Genomic DNA, 20,741 nt, shown 5'->3' with positions numbered 1-20,741 from the left:
ATAAGCACCATATAAATTTGCCACATTTCCGACCCATATTCAACCGTTCTGCATGATTACTTATGACCCCTATAGAATAGAAACCGCTTGTTTCTGGCTCCATCGATATTGTGAGCATATCAAATATAGTACAGAGCCTTGAGAATAGGAACTATTGACTCATTGCATTGACCCCTATTTCAATGTAAACGTCAAACTGGTAGGTTTGATTGATCTTCTACTTCCTTTAATTCATAGTTCAAAGTACGAGGGGTCAAAATTTTGTACCACACCCCTATATTAACCTGCGCACTCTTATAACGAAATGTAGGACATTTAAGAGAGGCCTTGGCGGTAAAGAAAATCTTATGGTATCGGGTCCCCAGTCCCAAGTATTATGCTTGGTGATTCCGTGATAATAGGCAAATACAGTACAAAAGCAACGATGAAAACAACAACAACAACTGGTTCCAAGAAGAACCTGCAAATACTGATACAGCGAACTGCACATTCACTTTCACGGATGAGTTACCGGCTCCTCTTCTCAGATTCGTTCCCTGAACCTGGATGAAGTTGGAGAATATTTCGTGTCTTCGTGGTCATGTTCACTAACGCCCTGATAGTTTCCTCTCGATTGATGTGGCCCTTCTACTAAACTGTCGATAGAATCACGCGCAACAAACGCGTCAGGATAGGGCCCTGGTGCAGAAAGCTTGACGCTGGACGCCGAGGCACCTTGATCACGATTTGAATACATCTCGGGATTGGGCGAACGTGAGCGCGACCTAGGCGCTGAGAGACCAATTCCCTGTGAGCGATCACCCATATGGTGGTCATCGTCACCAGTCCTAACCCATCCCCTCTTGGACCTACTGCCACCAAGGATTCCTTGTGACATCGAGTTTCCGACTGATTTACGACTGCGCCACAACGGATCACCCCGGTCCTTGCGTCTTTTCATGAGAATATAGACACCTGCACAGCATGCAATGATGAGTACTCCTAGGCCGATGACGAGTCCGAGGAATCCTGCAAAATTGAACAAACGTAAATTCCGCCCGATCCGGAATGCGAATTGAGACATACCTCCCGAGGATCCTGCTATTTCAGGTATCTTGTGGCCATGGTGCTGTGTGGATGCCGGAGGAGTTGTAGCGAACTGGATGAAAGCAAAGCGTTGTTATGGTCAGGAGTGTGGAACTGGGCAAATAAAAATATCCTGCGAGGCTGGCTACTCACAGAGGTCTCCGTAAACGTTCCTCCACCACCACCGCGTTTAATCTTCATACTGAGGCTACTCCTAAAGGTTGTTAAGACAAGTGTGAACGTAGCGGTAGGTCAGGAGCGTCAGGAATTGGGGAGGTGGTGGGCCGATCAATACACAGCCACATTTATCGTGGATATTTATTCCTGGCATATTTGCTGACGTCATGTGGACCAGGCCCCTCTTGCGCAATCCCTCCACCACCAGTAAGTTAACACTCTATGCGACCGTAATTGGTTGGACTTATAGGTGATAGAGCTTCAGCTTATCAAATATATGGCCGCACCTATGCGTCTGGACTACGCAGCGTTCACATACTTGGCTGTACTCTATCTCCCCAATCTCCTCATTTCTCTTCCCCTAACGCGCTTGCTACACGCGCATCGGAGTCTATTAGAGGCTCCAATGTACAGCATGTTGGTCGCGTGGGTGAGCTAGAAGACGTCCAGTTATTCTCTGTCCCGAAGGACATCTGGGACGGCTCAAGTGGGAGCAGTGCTAGAATAATCGAAGCTATCAAATCACTGGAAGGGGTTAAATCTGTCGATGTACAAGTCCCAAAAATAAGGTCAAAACGCGGGGAGGAGCTATGATAGTTTTTAAGCTTGTTTCCGGAAGATTGTTCCATAGTCTACAGCAAATACATATAATCATGTCAAAGAGGTCTACCAGGTTTGTACATGAGACGGACACCCAGTCTGGAAAACTTCACAGAATAAGCCCCATAGCCAATTTTTCATGTGCCTCAGAACGTGGTTTCATAACCAATGGGAATGATTGTGGTTTCCTACCACAGTACTCATTCATTAGTCTCATATAATCCACCAGCGTTAGTAACTCACCGTGATATAGTAGAATCTATCATCATTTTGATTTCTGGTATAATCTCCCGGCCATTTTCATCGACCGCGCGCTTGACATCATACAGGTACAATAGAGACGACGTCAATAGGAATAAATTTGCATCTGCAAAGTGATTTCCTGGACAGACCCTATCATTGTAATCATGAGTTGAATAGGCTATATCAAACCACAAGTTAATGGCATACCGCCTTCCATAACCAAAGACCGGAGCAGGGGGTACCTTGGGGTCAAGGTACCGATCCGGGTTGAAACACTCTGGCTCCGGGTAAATGCTCTCATCTCGAGTGATTGACCTAGAATGTAAAGCGTTGATTTCTGGCAAACTGCCCTGCGAAAAGCATGAATGTCCCTACCAGGTATTACCGATACTGTGATGCCAAGCTAAGTACACAAATCTGAGCATGTTTTGTTTGAGACTCACACAATGGATCCTTTTGGAATATAGTACCCTCTGTATTCATCGTCTTCCATGGCTGCATGTGGAATCGCTGGATGTTTTCAGATGGGATTCTCTAATTAGATTTTGGATAAAATTACCGAGGGGATTGACTGGTTGCCATCGTTGAACTTCCAAAAGCACCCTGCGTAAATAGGGCATCTCCTCCTGGTCTTGTACGGTTGGTAATCGCTCAGCGTTTCCCAGCACTCGGTCAACTTCTTCTTGGATTTTCACCGCTACTTCCGGATAAAGCACGATAGCCAAAAGGAAGAATGAAGCCGTTGCAACAGTCTATTGGTCGTGTTGATCAGCGTAGTGTCCAATAGAAGCTCAGTTTTTTTCATGGCATACCGTCTCAAGTCCTCCTGTGCACAGTGTCGTTGATACTTCAATACTCAGATAAGATATAAGTAGTACACACCTCCAAACATGGTTGCCGACATGAGTTTAATGTGCAAGTCGTCGTCCCCATGTGGGGTATGATTCGGAAAAGCGGAAAGTAGGTTTTCAACGATGGAAGGAGCGGCTGTCCCATTTCTCTGAAAGATTCAGACGCATTTACTTGGTTTCAAGCTGAGTTTAGCGTGAACGACCTGTGCTCTACTTACAATTTGCTCTTTAGTCCAGTTGTAAGGCGCTGCAGTAATCTTTTCTTTATGTTCTCTCCATTCTTTAATCGTTTGTCTCCAACCCATTCCGGGGAGCCAATTTGGTAAGAACTTCAACGAAGGAATGAAATTCACGATGAATTCTGTGAATGAATGCGCACTAATTAGCGTTTTTTCCCTTCAGAAATATGACTTGATACGAACTAGTCGGTTGTGCCGCCTGGGCTATATGGTCGGTCGCCGTAGTCGCATCAGCAATCCAATGATCATCAGGCGAGGTCGGCAGGTATCCATATGTTGAGTGGAGCAAGGTGGCTCCCAACGCACTTTGATTGGATTGGATTTACAGGGCGTGGAATGAGCTAACAACGTGATTAAACGTAATCAAGCCATACTCACAACCGCAGCTCCTGAGTAAATGCCTCAAGTGTAGATGGCGTATTTAACAAGCGCCCGACTAAGGCCTGGATTTGTTTTTCCTGTGCCGGATAATAACGTGGAACTGCGCCTTTATGCAAGGCCTCGTGTAACATACGACGGTCGCGTCTCCATCGATCGTTGTTGTTTAAAAATGAGACCCCCTGCCCCCAATCCATCCTGTCACATTAGAGTCCACGAGAAATTCAGTTGCATGCGGTGGGGCGAAGCACGGATCATATCTACGTACATGTCCTCATCACATACGGCAGGGATCTGAGCTCGACCGGAGTATATTGAAGAGCGTTTGTCCAACAGTTCAGATGCTGCCTCGGCCGAATTCAATACAACAATGGTCTGACCCATGGCGGACAAAGCTACAATATCACCTGATTTGAACGTCAGGGTACATACATAAAAAATAATCGAATCGATCATACTATTGAGCTCTTTGCTCATATTCGCGTATGCTACGTGTTCGGAAGAGCGTGGTATTGATAACATATGGCCTATGAACGGATGACTTTTGGGGCCAGGAGGCAGACGCTTCTTGGAGTTGTTCGTCATTTTTAGCGAGTAAGCCACCCCGGCAGCCATAGAAACGGCTAACGCGATTTCTTTCGTGCTAAAGGAGTTGCTTAAAGCCATAGTGCGGTTGAATCGAGGGGTGGTGCTTTGCAAACCGCAGAATTGATATTAGTGCGTATTTAAATCAGAAAAAAAGAAGCCTGAGGCCCTCAGACATGTTGCAAGTGCATCTATTTGGCTCAGTTAAGGAGCCTGCCAGTTGGGTAAGTGGCAATCATGGCCCTCCCACTTGGGATATACCGGCGGTTTCCTGACCCGGAAACCGGTGGTCATCCAAAGGTCACGTGCGGGCCACGGAATTCACCTTAATATAGTTGATGGATTTCAAAACTTCCCAAAAAAGGCCACAGCTTCTCCTAAGATTCCTGGAAAGATTTTACGGCTAAAACGTGGCATACCGGTGAGGTAAGCACAGGATGCTTCTTTAGGCCAAATCTTGGTGTGAATAACCTTCGACACCACCAATTTCAAGTGCACATATTTACAATAACAGTATGTGCAAGATCTACTGGTGTTGAATTTTACACCTAGCATTATTCGTGATTCATTAACTGTTCTCTGATTTTGACAAAGAGCAATACACCATAATGAATGAAAGCGTAATGGATAAGCATACATACTCAAACCCTTCCATCTATTGCGCGGTGAAAATCTTGTTGAGATTGTTCCAAACGACCTTAGGGGCCTGGGCAGCATCAACAGCCTTCCAATGCCCTGTTTTTTGTAATAATCGACGACAGGGCCTGTTTGTTGATGGAAGGCGAGTAAGCGCTTTCGGAGAGTCTCGGCATTGTCATCTGATCGCTGGATTAGCGGCTCCCCAGTGACATCGTCGGTCATAGGCTTCTTTGGAGGACTGTTTTCAGACAGCATCGTGAGATCCCGGAATAGAATATGCTTTATGCGGGGAAATACGCGTTGGGGAACCACTTACTTGAATTCTTTGTGGTACGATCGTCCACTCGCAACGTGGATGAGGCGGCCAGTGATGCGCGAAACGAGTAGCTGGTCCTCGATCTTTAGTTCAACGACATGGTCCAATTTCTCTTTTCTCTCAGCGAGCATTGTATCAAGTTTCTCAGCCTGTGGAACTGTGCGAGGGAAGCCATCAAGGATGAAGCTACACAATAACTCGGTGAATGCTATTAGGAGCGAGCGCCACGCCAAACATACCCATTCTTGCAGTCCTTGTTGTTCTGAAGCTGATCCTTGATCATTCCGACCATTATGTCGTCACTGACAAGCCCACCAGCATCCATGATCTTTTTGGCCTCAACACCAAGTGGAGTCTTCTTCGAAACCTGGTCCCGCAACATATCGCCAGTTGCAAGATGGCATACGCAGAATTTATCACGAATAGCAGGTGCCTGAGTTCCCTTTCCTATGTATACCATAATTTGAGTAAACTAGACTGTGATGAGTACAGTCATACGCACCAGCACCCGGAGGTCCAATGAGAATCATCCTCAACTGCTGGGCTGGGGTCGGAGCGACCTTCTTGACTGCCTCCTTTTCCAGTTGCTCAATTTTTTCCTGGAGCTGGCGGGCAAGGCCCTTAAGGTATGCGATTTCGTCAGTGGGAGCCATCCTAGTGTTGAGGTGGTAGGAAGAAAGAATAGGAAGATAGCAGCAGCCGGAATGCGCGCGAAATTCACCACGCCCGTCTTACGTGGGAATCTGACAAATCCAAACCCTGATTTACTTATTTGGTCACGTGATGGTCGATGAGTGACATCAATGCAACTGGGCTTGGCGCTTCAACTTTGCACCACCATCTTTCGCCACCGCAGACATCAGTATGGCTGGAGCTGAGGGCTTTCTTCTTCTTACAATCCCAAACTGCACACTTGTTACCCAGGATCAGCGCACCCAAACGGGCGTCCTCGCTCTAGAATGTGTCACGATCCCTTTACCGACGCAAACAGCCTTTGCCGGAGCAGCTCCTGATACGCGTAATGAGCGAGACGTCTGGCTTGTCCTTCGATTGGGAAGTTTTGAGACTATAATATCGCCTATTCAAACGATCACACATATTCGTGCTCAGCATCAATTCACTATTCCGGCCGAGGACGGAGGGAGTGTAACTTTGACTGTCCCTCCTCCCTTGACTGATGCAGCAACCGAAGACCTCGAGTCTTTTGAGGTATTGTTAAGTCAATATGGTATTCTTCGAGAGACCGGCCCGGGAAGATCTAGCCCCGGTGACAAGGGATCAGCCAGCGGAGACAATAAAGGTCGCCTCGTGCTCGTGGATGAAGACAATGGGGCTATGCTAGGAACTCTTGGCGAACAATTCAACATCCGTGAGGACCCGAGCCTAGTATCTAAAGGTCATGAGAAGGATCCAGTAGTGGTCGAAATTCCGGAGCATGGCGAGCAAGTCTATGTCCATAACATATCTCCTGACGAGCAAGACTGGCTTTTGCGCTCGGCTGGCTATATTAGGTAATTATCCACCCAGGATCCGTTCTTACTATAGACACTGATGGGTTGATGGTATTCCATGCAGCCGTGGTATTATGTATGCGACCGACCTAGCTTCCAAGGGCATGGCAGCCGCAGCACAGCGTTACGTTTCTAATTCATCTCCTACAACACAACCTATTGTCTTCTCGGAGACGACGAATAACAACATGCGCCGCGTTCACAACGTCTCCGGACAGGCGGTGAAAGTGACAGCTCAAACAACGGGGATGATTCACAAAATAATTGACATGGGCATTGATCGTGTGGCAGGCACAGGAAAGAACAAGCAGGTGGATCGATCTGCACCTGGAGCCCCGCCACCACCCCCTCGTCCTCCACGTTTGCTCAACCGGATATTGATCTCGACCGACTTGATATTGACAACCTTGGAGCAATCAGCCGGCCAGCTTGTTTCGCACGGCACTGATGCTGCTTCGAGGGTTGCTGGTCACAGGTGAGTAGATTGGTACATTCGACCAACCAATGTATCTGAACTATTACATGTAGGTATGGACCAGAAGCCGGGGCACATGCGAGGCATTTTGGAGAAACAGTACGCAACGTAGGCGTGGTGTACATTGATGCTCGTGGTGTCGGGCGTCGTGCCTTGATTAAGCGAGCTGGCAAACGTGTGATTAAAGGCCGTCTGGGAAGTGGGAAAGAGGTAATGCTGGGAGATGAACAGACCGCAGGAGGTGTAGGTCAACTACATGCTCCTGGCGCGAATACCAAGTTAGCTTCGCCCGCTTCATCAAGAGCAGAATTAGTCTCAAATTATGCTGGGAACTCGAAAAAGTAATGCAGGAGTATAATCAGCGATTCGCGTCTAAATACCAGATACCATGTACACTCCAGGTCTACTATCCCAATAAATTCTCTATCTTAAACACACCCAACGTTTCTTCGCCATCTCCACCAAAAAACTTAATCGTCCTTTTCTTCCGTTCGCTTTAATCATAAGTATTTGTCAATCCGACTATGCCTGGTGGCCCTGATCTCAGAAGATGGTTCAGAAGATCACGTGATAGTGCTCATCTCCGGTCTATGCTGAAATTGGAACCGACTGCAAGCGTTTTGGCTAGACTCACTGGTTCAAGCACCCGTTGGTAACATTGAGTCTACCTGAAAGATTCCACCTGATCATAAAACTAAGCTGCTTTAGTAGTTTGAAGGCGCCAAGTGTATGCACAGCATCTGAAATAGAGACAGCCTATTGGCATATCTGTACAGCAAATGATTTTGTCCGCCAGCCAAGACACTTCCAGGAATGTTTTTGAAAGCAATCTCTCGACCAACTGACTAAATTCGTCGTAGCAATGGCCTAGGAATACATCTGGGTAGGTACTGTATATTTACATATAGTAGCTACTAAGAGGCGCCAATAAGCATTGCATTCCCCACTTTAACCTGATCTAAACGTAAAATTAACATTTCCGATCAGCTAGTAGCAATGCGGCTTGTTAAAACCAATGAACTGGTTCTTTTAAATTCGTATTATCGCCCTGGATGCAACCTCTTACCTAGGGTGCACATATACCAAACCCCGCATTCGCGATTGAATGATACTACTAAATAAGGTCAAATGACAATACTTACAGGACAGATCAGTTTAAAAAGCTCGTGTCTTCGAAACGCATGTATTTTTGCGCTCTAAAGAACATAGGTATGTATGTCCCCTTAAAGTATCTTCCTATGGGCTGTAAACAAATAGTAACATTTTGTGTCACGATGGTTGCACGTTGTTTTGAAACTGTAGGGCATACTCCAGCGCACACATGCCGACGTTATGTGCCAACATCATCACCTTTCGCACTCCAATTTTGACTTATATAAGACACGAGACTTACAGATGCGCCAAGGGACTGGTCAACGCTTGCCAACCCAGGGCGCAGTCACAGTGCCGAAAGAATACTCCCTGAATGAGGGTTTCGGGGTACTGGGGCCTTCACAACCATGAAGAATTCGCGCACCGCTCTTGTCCTAGTTTCCTTTCCGAAATTAGGGCTCCACTTGACTTGAAGTTCGAGCCTGCTATTGTGTAACGATGAATAAGAACCAAGCTAAGCCAAACACGGCGACTTTACTCGTAAAAGACTCGAAATAACTTCGGGCGAACTATTTAGGATGGAAATCGAGATGCGCAGTCACTAACCAAGGTAATCTGGCGCTTGTATATACGTCCGCTTTGGGCGATGTGCAAGAGCGAGGCTATGTCCGAATCGAATGTGTCCACGTGCACCAGCCGATCAGCGCTATCTACTCGCCATCGCGGCTATAGTGAGTAGGTAGCCGACAAAGGCGTCCAACGGTTATTGGCGTCGGGCATGAGATAAGTATGTTGGCTGAATCTTCGTGGGTAAGAATCTCGGTGAAGGAGCTCAGAAGGCGCAAAGTAGTCAATTGGGTGACGTGGCTTGATATATCTATCTGAGACCACATTCTTAGACCAGGAAAGAGCACCTGTATGCGTCTAGATCTGTACACGACTGAATACGGTGATGTGCATGCTTCCATAGGGTTGGCCGACGAGGCTTCCCGTACGATAAACCCCAGGTCAATTCAGTGCCACTCTTTGAAAGCTTGCACTCTAATTAGAAGCCGCGCATAAGTCTTACACTTGGACCCGCTGCTATTGGGTCACAGTAGAATAGCCAAGTACACCCGATATGATGTCGGAACATGGTTGACAAGTTCTGGCAACAGTGGCACCGAACCAAGGATGACAGGCTGGTGTGATACCGGCGCTATCCGGAACAAACCCATGTGGTAACGATCACACACTAATTGACGTTGCGCTCTCACTCGCTCCCGGTTTACCTAGTCAGTTAACTCACCTGGTCCCTGAAGGGGGCGGAAGATGGTTTGTTCTGAATCAATAGCGCTAACGCTTTCCGAATGGAATACGCCAGAACAATCGATTGTGTGACAAGTATGATATTGATAGCCATCTGATACGACAAGAAAAAAATTGAGGTGTATTGTACATGTGACACCAACTGTGCGAGTGTAAACAACAAGTAAATAGATCTATCCCCGAGCAAACAGCTACAGCGAGTAGCAATGTTAGAGGTGTAGACATCGCAGGAGAAGCCGGGACCCACAATAAGAAAGAATAGGAACCATTCCACGGTATCCTCAAGTGGCAATACTGGCCGACGAGAGTGGCGCTACAGAATCCGTCCTTGTACTAGCCCTGGACCTAGCCCGCCTTTGCACCGGAGGAAGTTCCTGATCAAAATCTCGTCCGCTCCTCGTCCGTTTCTCGAGAATGATGGGAGGCACATCTGGTCGTTCATTATCGGACCCCTCGGTATCGCTAACCATGACCCATCCCTTCCACCCTTTGCGCCCGGGCGGCCGCTTTTCTTGGGGTGGTTTGATTAAAGGTACAACCGACACCGCCTCGTCTTCCCCGCCGCGTGTTGATGTTGAGACCGTGCTCGAGGTAGTTTTACGTCTCTTTCTTCGAACAGGCTCGCGCCCTTCCCGCGCTCGTTTTACAGCAGGGGTCAGGATTGGCAGCTCATACATCGAGGTATTGGGCGAAGTGACCGGCGGAGAGATCGGCAACCTCGTGCTGTGTTGGCTAGTAATCGACAGGGCTCGGGAGCGCTTGCCAACCATCGCGGCGGTGAAGTATTCTTCTTCTTCTTCATCCTCTTCCATTCGCGACGACGCACCCGTATCAAAATCCGACCGTGTGAGTGAAGACGATGACGCATACGATCGTGGTGGCGGTGGTGGTGTACCTGTTCCAGGTGTACAGATCGGGATGATGCTCGCTCCGAGGTCGATTACAGCATTCGTCTGCTCTACTTGCTTGGGCTTTTGTCTCCCTCGAGCGTTCGATTTGCGCCGACCAGTTGTAGTGGCTGTATGTGCTTGGGCTGAGTCAGATGACGAGAGTCCCAGAGGCTGAGCGGCAGCCGAGTTTAAAGCAGATTCAGTGGGCGCAGGATTATCGTCGGCTGAGAATTCAGAAGCAGTTCGCAGAAGTTCTAGGTCGTACGGGTTGTGCCACCCAGCACGAGGGCCTCCCGCAAGAACGGCCGTGGCCGTTCGCCGCATGACGGGAGGGCGCCGACAAGACATATATAGCTGAATGAGTCCCGATGCAGCGGATGTCGAGAGCTAACCATCGAGAGCGTGAATGCTAGGTCAGAATGACAGCCAAGTATTTGAGTGGCGAGGCCGAACAGAAAAGCCTCGACGACCGACAACCGAAAAGTACCGAAACTATCAGACAAGGCAAAAGCAAAGGAAACCACAGTATAGACTCGATCACGAATTGTACAAACAAGAACGATTTATATTCCGAGAACCGAGAGAGATATAGTATTCGAAAGCGAGCAGTCAGGACAGGGAGGAGGGAGAGAACAAGTGCCTGTTAGGCGATCCGTCCCGTTGGAGCGGGGGAAGTCGACTGGACAAACAATCGAAAAACAACTTTAAGTATGTGTTATCACGTGATGGTGCCAACACACTTCGCCACGGTCTTCTATCCAAAAGCAGGGCCACGGGTTCTCGGCCTTGCGTATCACGGAACATGCGTGCCGTACCTTTGGTGCCATGTTCCCGGGCTCAGTTCTAGGTTATATATACCCAGCATATGTTCTAGATACAGGTCTCCAGACCAACTACAGACACTAGACTACTCTCAAGGTCCATTCGACGCAGCCGGAGGAAGCAAGGTTGCCAATATCAGACCATCCCCTTCTGTCACTACTCAATTGAGCCTACTGAGGCTCATCAGCAATTCCCACGGAATCTAATTAGGTCTAGGATCGAAGGTTCTCGATAACGTTCCATCAACTGAGTTGCGCGACGCTAAAGTCTGCAAACCACAGTCTTTGATCTTTTCGACTGGCCCAATACGCTTCATGTCCTGAAAAAGTATTAAAATACCGATCAGTAAATAATCACGTAAAGCAGACAACACAGCGCGGGGCGCGCGCAGCGCAAGTACCGAACTGTCGGGATTGCCACGCAGTTTCGTACGGGAAGGACGTAACGCTCCATATATATCATGCCTGATGAGTCACCATTACCCGAACAAGGCCGCGCCCCCCACCACCCATCCCAAATAAACCCCGATCAATTGCCCTGGGCCCCCGCCGCCGACTTACCGCCAAAGAAACTTTGGACCATGAGGCCTCGCACACGACTGGCATCCATTCCAGCTCCACGAAAGACGACTCCTCCAATGGACCACACGCTTTTCCCGTTATACCAAACCTAGATAGGAGTATATTAGTGAATTAGGACTGTGCCCGGGGTCCTGATAGCCGGATAGGGCGGGGCGATTTGCCGATAGGCAGGGAAGTGAGTGAAAAAGCACATGGTAAGATGAGCAGTGGAAGCCGAAACGGGGTGATCGAGCAGCACAGCACAATAGACAGCACACTTGAGCGTGTAAACGATACAGGAAGGTGCTTTCCGCGAGACGTAATGTCAAGCTTGGGTGTGACGTGCTGGGCGAGAGCCGCGTGTAGGATATAAGCTCAAGGTCAAGGACGAGAAGAACTTGTGGTGTGTGTGTCTACGACCGAGTCGGTACTTGCCTGCAATTCACCGTTGGCTTTGCCAGGCGTGTTGAGCTTGATTCTTTGCGAGACGTAGTTCCATTGTCCGGCCTTGAAATAGAAGCTACCGCGACCTAGTGACGTTCCATAGTCTGAGGCACATATATTCTTCCCTGGGATTCCTGCGCCGTTGCAAAGGACTGGAGAAATGCACAAATATAGATTTAGTGCCATATCGAAATTTCATATTGGATTCCATTAGTCCATGTCCATTTAGGGCGAGACTTACATTTATTAGCTGGATCGTTGGGCAGATAGACATAGACCTCCCTATAAGGTATTAGTACAAGTATCACTAGAGCAAATACAAATGCAACCTACCCAGCCCCCTCATCGCGCCACATAAACCGAGTGGAGAAACTAGACCAAACATGGGCACATATGTGCATCGATTATCGGACCAAGGATCGAGATTCAGAACCGAAGCGAGATACTGACCATGTAAATGCCTTTCGTCCACCCGAGCAGCTAGCCGCTTCGTCGTTGCTGGTTCCGCCGTCTTGATTATGAGGTCATATTCAATATCGGGGTTGCTCGGTTCGAACGACCGTGGGACTTACATAGACCAGGAAGTTTGCCGCCGTGAACGAAATCTGATAGATAGATAGATGGTGTTAAGATAGGCTGAGTCGAATTAAGAGAGAGGGAGACGAATACCAAAGCCAGATTCGAAGAAGATAGAATAGCCGAGTGTGAATTCGTTCCCAGATGATAGATCACTGGGCCCATAGCTGTGGAGACAAAATGAATGCTGGGTCTCCCTCGGACAGAATACAGCAGAACCCACGCGTAAAAACTGATCCCCCCTGGAGCTGCAGAGTTTAAAGCAAAGCTACCCTTGCGAAACTACGGATCAAACAAATCGGGCAGGTAATTTATTGGTGGCCTGGATAAATGTGCCTTAATTTGATAACTCACAAAGACTTCCATTGCAGCTCTGCCATCTGGAGCGGTTCCGACTGCGGCGAGAGAACCGCCGAGTACCCGGGTGGGCCGAAGGGTTGAGCCGGTGTCAGCCAGGGCATGGTATTCGCCGCTTGCGTTCGGGACGGTAGTCCAAGAATTGGCCGATTTGCCGAAGCCAAGGGGAAGAACTTTGGCTGCAATACCTTGAGCAGGCACCGAAGAAGGGCTGTAGACAGATAAGTGACAAACCACATATAATGTGTTGTACCTACGAGACTGAACGGGTCGTAGTAGATGTTGCTTGTGGCCTATTTGAATTTTATTAAATGAAGTTAATTGGAATGGAAATATCGCTCGCCTCGAAATTGTCACAGACGATGTTGTCGGTACCAATACAACACTTGTTGAGACTGGAAATTCAGAAGGCCGGGGTTTGCAAATTCCATTGGCACGACGTCCAAGGGTGCGCTTAGACCGCCTGGCATGTAGGCTACCAAAGCCTACCGGAAAGACCGAGGTTGCCAGAGCATCAACAGCAAGAGACAGAACAACAAGCCACTTCATCTCGTTATCGTGGATGCTGCCGACCCAAGCACAAAATCTCTCGGGGACGTGGATTCATTGATCTTCTCAGCCATGTGGTCACGTGTGATCGCGTAAACATGTGCGACATTTATCTTGGACAGATCGAGGGATTGACCCCACACTGCCTTCGCCTCTCGCACAAAGCGCCCCGGCTATCGTTCTATACACAAAAATAGATCCAAAATAGAATACCAGCCCTGCATTCTAAACTGACCTAATCAAGGACACATCTCCACATGGATTTTGCAACCGAGCCAAGCACAGCCAATCCCGAGCCGACTCCAAAATTAGACGGCCGATAAAAAACCCATGGGGACGTGGTGTTGGACCCAAGGCCAGCAACGATGACCTCCACTCCCCGCCCGCACGAGGTAGAGCGCTCCCCCCAATGCTCTCGCCGACCCCGCCACTGCCCGCTCCTCTGTTGCCGACTCACTCGGTGTCCCGGCATCCAACTACGAGGGCGTGCGAGAGTCCCAGTACTCGTCGGTTCCATTGAACCAGAGCTTTGACCCATATGCCGATGCTGGTACCCCTTCCCCTCGTGGTACTAGTCCCTCGCAGTATCGGGACGACAGCAATGCAGAAAAGTCTGGTGAGGGAGGCGCTGCGGGTGCTTACGCACATCAGCCCTATGGATCAGAGGCACCGGCCAAGAGCAGTAAACGCAAGTGGTTCTGGATTCTGGCTGCTCTGGTTGCTCTCGCGGTCATTGTTGTCGCAGTCATCGTTCCGGTTTACTACACAGTCATTAAGCCCAAGAATAACGCGGCTGCATCATCCGGATCGTCTGGCGGCCACTCGAGCGGCGCTCCTGCTCCCACGCAATCCGGCGATCCAGGTACCGTTCCCCAAGAGGCAATTACTGGTGGTGATGGAAGCACCGTCAAGACCGAAACAGGAAGCTTCGTTTACAACAACAGCTTCGGCGGGTTCTGGTACTACGACCCCAAGAGCCCCTTCACCAACAACGCTCAAGCACAGAGCTGGAGCCCGCCTTTGAACCAGAGCTGGAAATTTGGCACTGATAAGATTCGAGGGTACGTCATTTATCCCTGTCGCTGTCTAACATATCGTGATTAAGTTTCCAATTCAGGGTCAACCTTGGAGGCTGGCTTGTGCTGGAGCCATTTATTACCCCAGCCCTGTACGAGCCTTATCAGAACGCCACGACCCCTGCTATCGATGAATGGACACTCTGCACGAATCTTGCAGCCGACAAGTCCTCGGGCGGAGTCGCAAAAGTCCTCGAAGATCATTACAACACGTTCGTTGTATGTTTGACACGAACAATCAATCGTATTGGATCGTCGCTGACAGGTTTTATTTTTAGACCGAAGAGGACTTTGCTCAGATCGCCGCAGCAGGTCTGAATTGGGTTCGTATTCCATTCCCGTTCTGGGCAATTGAAGTCTATCCTGGGGAGCCGTTCTTGGAAAAGGTCGCCTGGAAGTAAGCAACTTGTGTTGTTCATCCCGACATTTATTTATCATTTTATAGGTACTTCCTCAAGGCTATCGGATGGGCTCGCAAGTACGGCATTCGTATTAACCTCGATCTGCACACCATTCCCGGCTCCCAAAACGGATACAACCACTCTGGCAAACTTGGGTCAATCAATTGGTGGGTTCTAAATTTCTTTCCTTGGATAAGCATCTGACAAGACCCTTAGGATGCACGGAACGATGGGGATTGCAAACGCTCAACGATCCCTCAACTACATGCGCATTATTGCCGAGTTTGTCTCCCAACCTCAATATCGCGATGTTGTTTGCATGTTTGGAATCGTCAACGAGGCCGTTATTGCTACTATTGGCCAGGACGTGATTCAGAGTTTGTGAGTGTCAAGGGTTCAATTGCACGATTTGTTACTTATCAGATCCGATACACAGCTACCTCGAAGCCTACGAGATGATTCGTAACATTACTGGATATGGCGAGGGTAATGGGCCATGGCTTAGCGTTCACGATGGCTTTGCGGCGCTCTCGAGCTGGGTGGACTTTTTGCCTAACAGTGATCGTGTAGCAATGTAAGTCTCCTAAATTAAACATATATGATCCCAAGCTAACGCTTTTCCTAGGGACACTCACCCGTACTTTTCCTTTGGTACCGTCGATACCGATCCGATCACCGCCCAAACCATGAAGCCTTGCACCGCGTGGGGAGCCAACATCAACAACTCGATGACAAACTATGGTATGACCGCCGCCGGAGAGTTCTCCAATGGATTCAATGACTGCGGGTTATTCTTGAATGGTGTGAACCGTGGAGCGCGGTATGACGGGACTTTTGATTCGTACAGTGGCGTAAACGCCGGTGCGGGCGCATGCACGCAGTGGATGGATGTGGCTCGCTGGGATCAGACTACCAAGAATGCAATCAAGCAATTTGCGTTGAGTAGCATGGATGCGACACAGGTATGTCCTCGAATTGTCTTTTCTTTCTTTTCCGTTGACTAATTTATTTTAGAACTACTTCTTTTGGACCTGGAAAATTGGTAAATCCAGCACGTGGGGCACAGTTGCCTCTCCACTCTGGTCTTACAAACTCGGACTTGATAACGGGTTCATGCCCACCGATCCACGTGCAGCTGTTGGAGTATGCTCCAACTCATCGCCCTGGAACGGACCTCTCCCCGCTTCGAAGACTGGCGGCGGAGGAGCAGGCCCCATCGACTCGGCGTACCAAACCCAATACCCCTGGCCACCCGCTTCCCTCTCTGGAGGCGTCAACCCCGCTGCTCTCCCGACCTACACCGCCACCCAAACTGTCATATCGCTGAGCCCGGCTACCTACACGACCAGCGGCACGCAGACCGCAGACGCCGGTACCGGATGGGTCAACACGGCCGACACGAGCGGGATGTACACTACCATTGCCGGGTGCGCGTACCCGAGCAACGCATGGGATGCGGTCGACGCGACTCAGGGAGCGTGTGCGGTTGCTGCCCAGAGGGTGTTTAAGGGACGATGGGCGATGCCGAAAGAGACCGGAAAACCTTGATCGGGCACAAGGACATTTGATCGGACTTGATTTTTTTTTTGCGCATTTTTTGCTGTGATATTGTACATTGGACATTGTTGATCTATAGTTTGTGTCTAGTTATTTAGTTGCGCCATTCATTTTTTCCTTCTCCCACCTAGTACAAAGCGGGAAAAACGAACTGTTTGGGACTAATTATTCAGTTAGTGGAGCGCGCATATATGCGCATATAGGGTCCTGAAAATTAGGTTATACAAAAAAAACCTCAAATCACTATAGTCAATAACTATCCGATATCGGATCATCTGGGGGCGGGTTCCTCTGGGCCTCTTCATCTATCGGTGTAGATGATCACGTTTCTTAAGAGTGGCTTCGAGGTTTACCGCTGTAATGTGTTATGAGATTGGTGCTTCTCGATTACAAGTCCATGGATTTCACACTCACTCGGCCAAGAATCCATCAAGGATTCATCCGAGCCGGGTTGAATTAAGAACAGTCGTGGATTGCCATCTCAGCGAAACATCTTTGATGCCAAGTGCAAGGAGTACATTGCCGACATGCGCTTTGGATGGATGTTGTGACTGCCGGCACTGTATAAGCAAGTTCACTCCTGACGTCAGACAGATGTCATATTTGCAACCTCGTCTTAGAATGTGCGGTTACCACAAATACTACTCTCTTTTCTCTTGCTTTTTTTGTGATTTTTTTGAGAAAGGTTTTTAGGCGACACTGCCTTGGGTGCCTCTATCTAAAAGCCTCGCTGCTGGGGCCAGAGTAAACCTGCCCATAAGCTTTGCGGTGAGGTTCAGGGGCGAACTAGATAAACATATGCCATAATTCACCTCAGCGCTTTGAAGATGGAACGCTTGGCCAAGTACCGGATATTTGCGACACGCGCAAGGGGTATATTTTCAAATTTAACCGCCATTAACCGCCTCGAAGCGCTCATGGACACTCAAAGGCCAATGAAAACAATGCTGAGCATGCATCTCGTTAAATGCGCGCGGATCGATTGAGACGTGAACCAGTCTTCGGCTCTTTCCTTCATCATGGATGCCCACCAGCCTTACGAGGCAGAGACTTTGCTTCCACCTGGTAGTATCGCCGATCTTGCTCGTTCGTCTGTCGCCAACTCCCTCGGTGCTCCTCTCTCCAGCCATGGCGGCGAGATGCGCGAGTCGCAGCACTCGTCGGCTCCGCTCAACGTACCATACGACCCATATGGAGAGGCGGGTACGCCTTCACCACGGGGCACGACGCCATCCCAGTATCGCGACGACCCAAACGAAAAGGTTGCACCTGTAGAGACTGGATACGGCGGGACATCGTCAAAGCAATCAAAAAGACCATGGTTCTGGTTGCTTGTTGGTCTGGTTGCTCTGGCTGTTGTTATTGTTGCTGTCATCGTGCCGGTGTACTTCAAGGTTATCAAGCCCAACAACAACGCCGCTCAGTCGTCGGGTAGCTCCCCTGTTCCGTCCGCCTCCGCCGCAGAGCCAACCCAGTCCGAGACTCCACAAGCAGCTATCACTGGGGGAGATGGTAGCCAAGTAACGACCGACACTGGTAGCACTTTCGTCTACAACAATAGCTTTGGTGGCTTCTGGCACTACGATCCCAAGGATCCTTTCAGCAACAAGGCGCAGGCGCAGAGTTGGACTCCCCCCTTGAATCAGACATGGAGGTTCGGAACAGACCAAATTAGAGGGTGCGTGTTTCAGTCAAATACTCTTTCAGTGTCATGGTTGCTAACCTTCTTCGATCTCGAACAGAGTCAACCTCGGCGGGTGGCTTGTTCTTGAGCCTTTCATCACCCCGGCCCTGTATGAGCCTTACATGAATGCCTCCACACCCGCGATCGATGAGTGGACGTTGTGCGAAAACCTTGCGAACGACCCGTCGTCTGGAGGCGTTGCAAAGGCCATCGAAGAGCACTACAAGACATTTGTTGTATGTTTTAATAAGCTCCTATTCGAGCTCGTTCTGTTGGCTAATGATGTCAGACCGAGGAAGACTTTGCCCAAATTGCCGCTGCTGGATTAAACTGGGTTCGTATCCCCATCCCTTACTGGGCTATTGAAGTGTACCCCGGCGAGCCGTTCCTAGAGGGGGTAGCATGGAAGTAGGTTCGATTGGCACGGGTTGCGTTAGATGAACGCGTGCTGACGCTTCCCAACTCAGGTATTTCGTTAAAGCTATTGAATGGGCGCGGAAATACGGCCTTCGCCTGAAACTCGACCTCCATACTGCTCCAGGGTCTCAGAACGCATATAATCATTCTGGTAGGATGGGACGAGTAGGATGGTGAGACCAAAGTAATTCATAATTTCTCAAATTTTAATATTTCAGCAATTACTTCAGGCTTAACGGGACAATGGGCATTGCTAATGCCCAGCGCACTCTAAATCATATTCGCATTTTTACACAGTTTATCTCCCAGCCTCAATACAAGGATATCGTGCTCATATATGGGATCCTTAACGAAACGCCGATGGGTACTATACCACGCGATCCGTTGGAGCGATTGTAAGTTCACGACTTTCGAGATAGACACATTTCACCTAACCGTTCACAGTCACCTCGAGGCGTATAGCATGATGAGAAATATTACTGGTATTGGAGAACGAAATGGGCCATGGATGAGTATACACGATGGCTTTGATCCACTTGACCGATGGGCAGATTTTCTGCCTGGTAGTGATCGAGTCATGCTGTAAGTTCGCCATACTTTTCGCTTTTTTACACAAGAGCTCACCTTGACCCAGTGACACTCATCCATATTATTCTTTCGGGGATCAAGATGCCTCCCCGCCAGCTAACCAGAATCGCAAGCCTTGCACCTCGCGCGCTCGTGCATTTAATGAGTCAATGGCCACATTTGGTATGACTATTTCTGGGGAGTTTAGCAACGCTTTCAATGACTGCGGGTTCTTCCTCAATGGTGTAAATCTCGGGGCCCGCTATGATGGGACTTTCAGATTCTACAACGGACCTAACGCTGGAGCAGGATCTTGCGTTAAATGGATGGACCAGCGGTTGTGGAGCTCAGACGAGAAGGAGGCAATCAGGCAATTTGCACTTGCCAGCTTCGATGCCTACCGGGTAAGACTATCACATTACTTGTTTGCTTTGGCGCACATGTGTTTTACGCGAATGCTGTACTGACCTGTAGTAACAGAACTACTTTTTCTGGACATGGAAGATTGGCGAATCGACAACTTGGGGTAATGTCGTTGCATCTCCTCTTTGGTCATACAAGCATGGACTTGAGAACGGATTTATGCCCAAAGACCCTCGCGAAGCCATTGGCACCTGCGGCAATGCCTCTCCTTGGGACGGCCCTCTCCCGGCTTCTAAGACAGGTGGCGCAGGGGCAGGCACTATTCCCAATTCATACGCGACGGCACGTACCTGGCCACCTCCATCTCTTAGCGGAATCCCGAACGCAGTAACTTTGCCCACTTATACTGCTACTGGAACTCTGATCAGTCTGAAGCCTGCATCATTCACTGGGGCAGCGGGTATCAACGGTGGGAATGGGTGGGCAAACTCAGCCGATCAGCAAGGACTTTATACACCTATTTCTGGGTGCCCATACCCCAGCTCTGTATGGGGTGATGCGGTGGATGCGACCCAGACCTTATGTAACGGTGGGTCCTCGCGCAGGTCTGCGAGGGGGCGGTATGCCCTACCCAAAGAGACTGGCGTTGTTGCTCGACGATTGAGTTAAGGATGGACTAAAGCCGAGACCCCGCTCAGATGAACATTTTTTCGGACATTTGTTGGTATTTGAGACCTATCTTGGACTTTTCTCTGTGCCAATATATATGATTCATTGTGCACATTTGATATTGCATGCCGTCGTGAATTGGTGTTCCCCATTGCTGTCTCTTATCGATTTTCCACAGTTCAGTGTATTTTCACTTTTCCTCTATTTTCTCGAGGCTTCCTTTTCTAATAAAATTACATTCGTACCTGCGCAGGCAATTACCACTCATTGAATTTGTAATCGATCCACAGACCATTGGCCCTTTCGCTCCACATGTTATATGAGACCTGT

General features: G+C 49.0%; 7 protein-coding genes across 7 annotated transcripts; 3 read left to right on the top strand and 4 right to left on the bottom strand.

The window, feature by feature from the left end:
• Window positions 1–523: 523 nt before the first annotated feature.
• RhiXN_01353 (cytochrome P450 family protein) lies at window positions 524–4,219 on the bottom strand (the record flags this gene model as incomplete). Its single annotated transcript, XM_043321172.1, has 15 exons — window positions 524–1,008; window positions 1,066–1,138; window positions 1,219–1,279; window positions 2,086–2,235; window positions 2,293–2,400; window positions 2,461–2,475; window positions 2,529–2,595; window positions 2,645–2,837; window positions 2,898–2,911; window positions 2,968–3,085; window positions 3,155–3,297; window positions 3,359–3,480; window positions 3,554–3,751; window positions 3,822–3,960; window positions 4,012–4,219. The coding sequence occupies 15 exons, from the start codon at window positions 4,217–4,219 to the stop codon at window positions 524–526; spliced, it is 2,094 nt and encodes a 697-aa protein (XP_043186995.1).
• A 574-nt stretch (window positions 4,220–4,793) lies between these two features.
• RhiXN_01352 (adenylate kinase) lies at window positions 4,794–5,746 on the bottom strand (the record flags this gene model as incomplete). Its single annotated transcript, XM_043321171.1, has 5 exons — window positions 4,794–4,844; window positions 4,895–5,015; window positions 5,094–5,279; window positions 5,333–5,540; window positions 5,596–5,746. The coding sequence occupies 5 exons, from the start codon at window positions 5,744–5,746 to the stop codon at window positions 4,794–4,796; spliced, it is 717 nt and encodes a 238-aa protein (XP_043186994.1).
• Window positions 5,747–5,957: 211 nt separating this feature from the next.
• RhiXN_01351 (Senescence domain-containing protein) lies at window positions 5,958–7,424 on the top strand (the record flags this gene model as incomplete). Its single annotated transcript, XM_043321170.1, has 3 exons — window positions 5,958–6,604; window positions 6,669–7,079; window positions 7,133–7,424. 3 exons carry the CDS (start codon window positions 5,958–5,960, stop codon window positions 7,422–7,424), a joined length of 1,350 nt encoding a protein of 449 aa, XP_043186993.1.
• A 2,336-nt stretch (window positions 7,425–9,760) lies between these two features.
• Window positions 9,761–10,693, bottom strand: RhiXN_01350 (uncharacterized protein; the record flags this gene model as incomplete). Its single annotated transcript, XM_043321169.1, has 1 exon — window positions 9,761–10,693. The coding sequence occupies one exon, from the start codon at window positions 10,691–10,693 to the stop codon at window positions 9,761–9,763; it is 933 nt and encodes a 310-aa protein (XP_043186992.1).
• A 1,439-nt stretch (window positions 10,694–12,132) lies between these two features.
• On the bottom strand, window positions 12,133–12,936 carry RhiXN_01349 (uncharacterized protein; the record flags this gene model as incomplete). The annotated part of the gene is made up of 5 exons (XM_043321168.1): window positions 12,133–12,347; window positions 12,437–12,477; window positions 12,529–12,567; window positions 12,646–12,706; window positions 12,768–12,936. The coding sequence occupies 5 exons, from the start codon at window positions 12,934–12,936 to the stop codon at window positions 12,133–12,135; spliced, it is 525 nt and encodes a 174-aa protein (XP_043186991.1).
• A 554-nt stretch (window positions 12,937–13,490) lies between these two features.
• On the top strand, window positions 13,491–16,702 carry RhiXN_01348 (Cellulase (glycosyl hydrolase family 5 protein); the record flags this gene model as incomplete). Its single annotated transcript, XM_043321167.1, has 10 exons — window positions 13,491–13,544; window positions 13,603–13,725; window positions 14,074–14,738; window positions 14,795–14,972; window positions 15,032–15,150; window positions 15,199–15,321; window positions 15,371–15,535; window positions 15,591–15,728; window positions 15,780–16,116; window positions 16,169–16,702. 10 exons carry the CDS (start codon window positions 13,491–13,493, stop codon window positions 16,700–16,702), a joined length of 2,436 nt encoding a protein of 811 aa, XP_043186990.1.
• Window positions 16,703–17,730: 1,028 nt separating this feature from the next.
• Window positions 17,731–20,411, top strand: RhiXN_01347 (Cellulase (glycosyl hydrolase family 5 protein); the record flags this gene model as incomplete). The annotated part of the gene is made up of 8 exons (XM_043321166.1): window positions 17,731–18,389; window positions 18,454–18,631; window positions 18,685–18,803; window positions 18,863–18,985; window positions 19,031–19,207; window positions 19,257–19,394; window positions 19,447–19,783; window positions 19,860–20,411. The coding sequence occupies 8 exons, from the start codon at window positions 17,731–17,733 to the stop codon at window positions 20,409–20,411; spliced, it is 2,283 nt and encodes a 760-aa protein (XP_043186989.1).
• Window positions 20,412–20,741: the final 330 nt, after the last annotated feature.

The sequence above is a fragment of the Rhizoctonia solani genome, chromosome 16 (assembly GCF_016906535.1).
Source record: "Rhizoctonia solani chromosome 16, complete sequence".
In the NCBI taxonomy this organism is placed as follows: domain Eukaryota; kingdom Fungi; phylum Basidiomycota; class Agaricomycetes; order Cantharellales; family Ceratobasidiaceae; genus Rhizoctonia; species Rhizoctonia solani.
The sequence above is the reverse complement of the archived record's forward strand: the minus strand, read 5'-3'. Positions and strand labels throughout refer to the sequence as shown.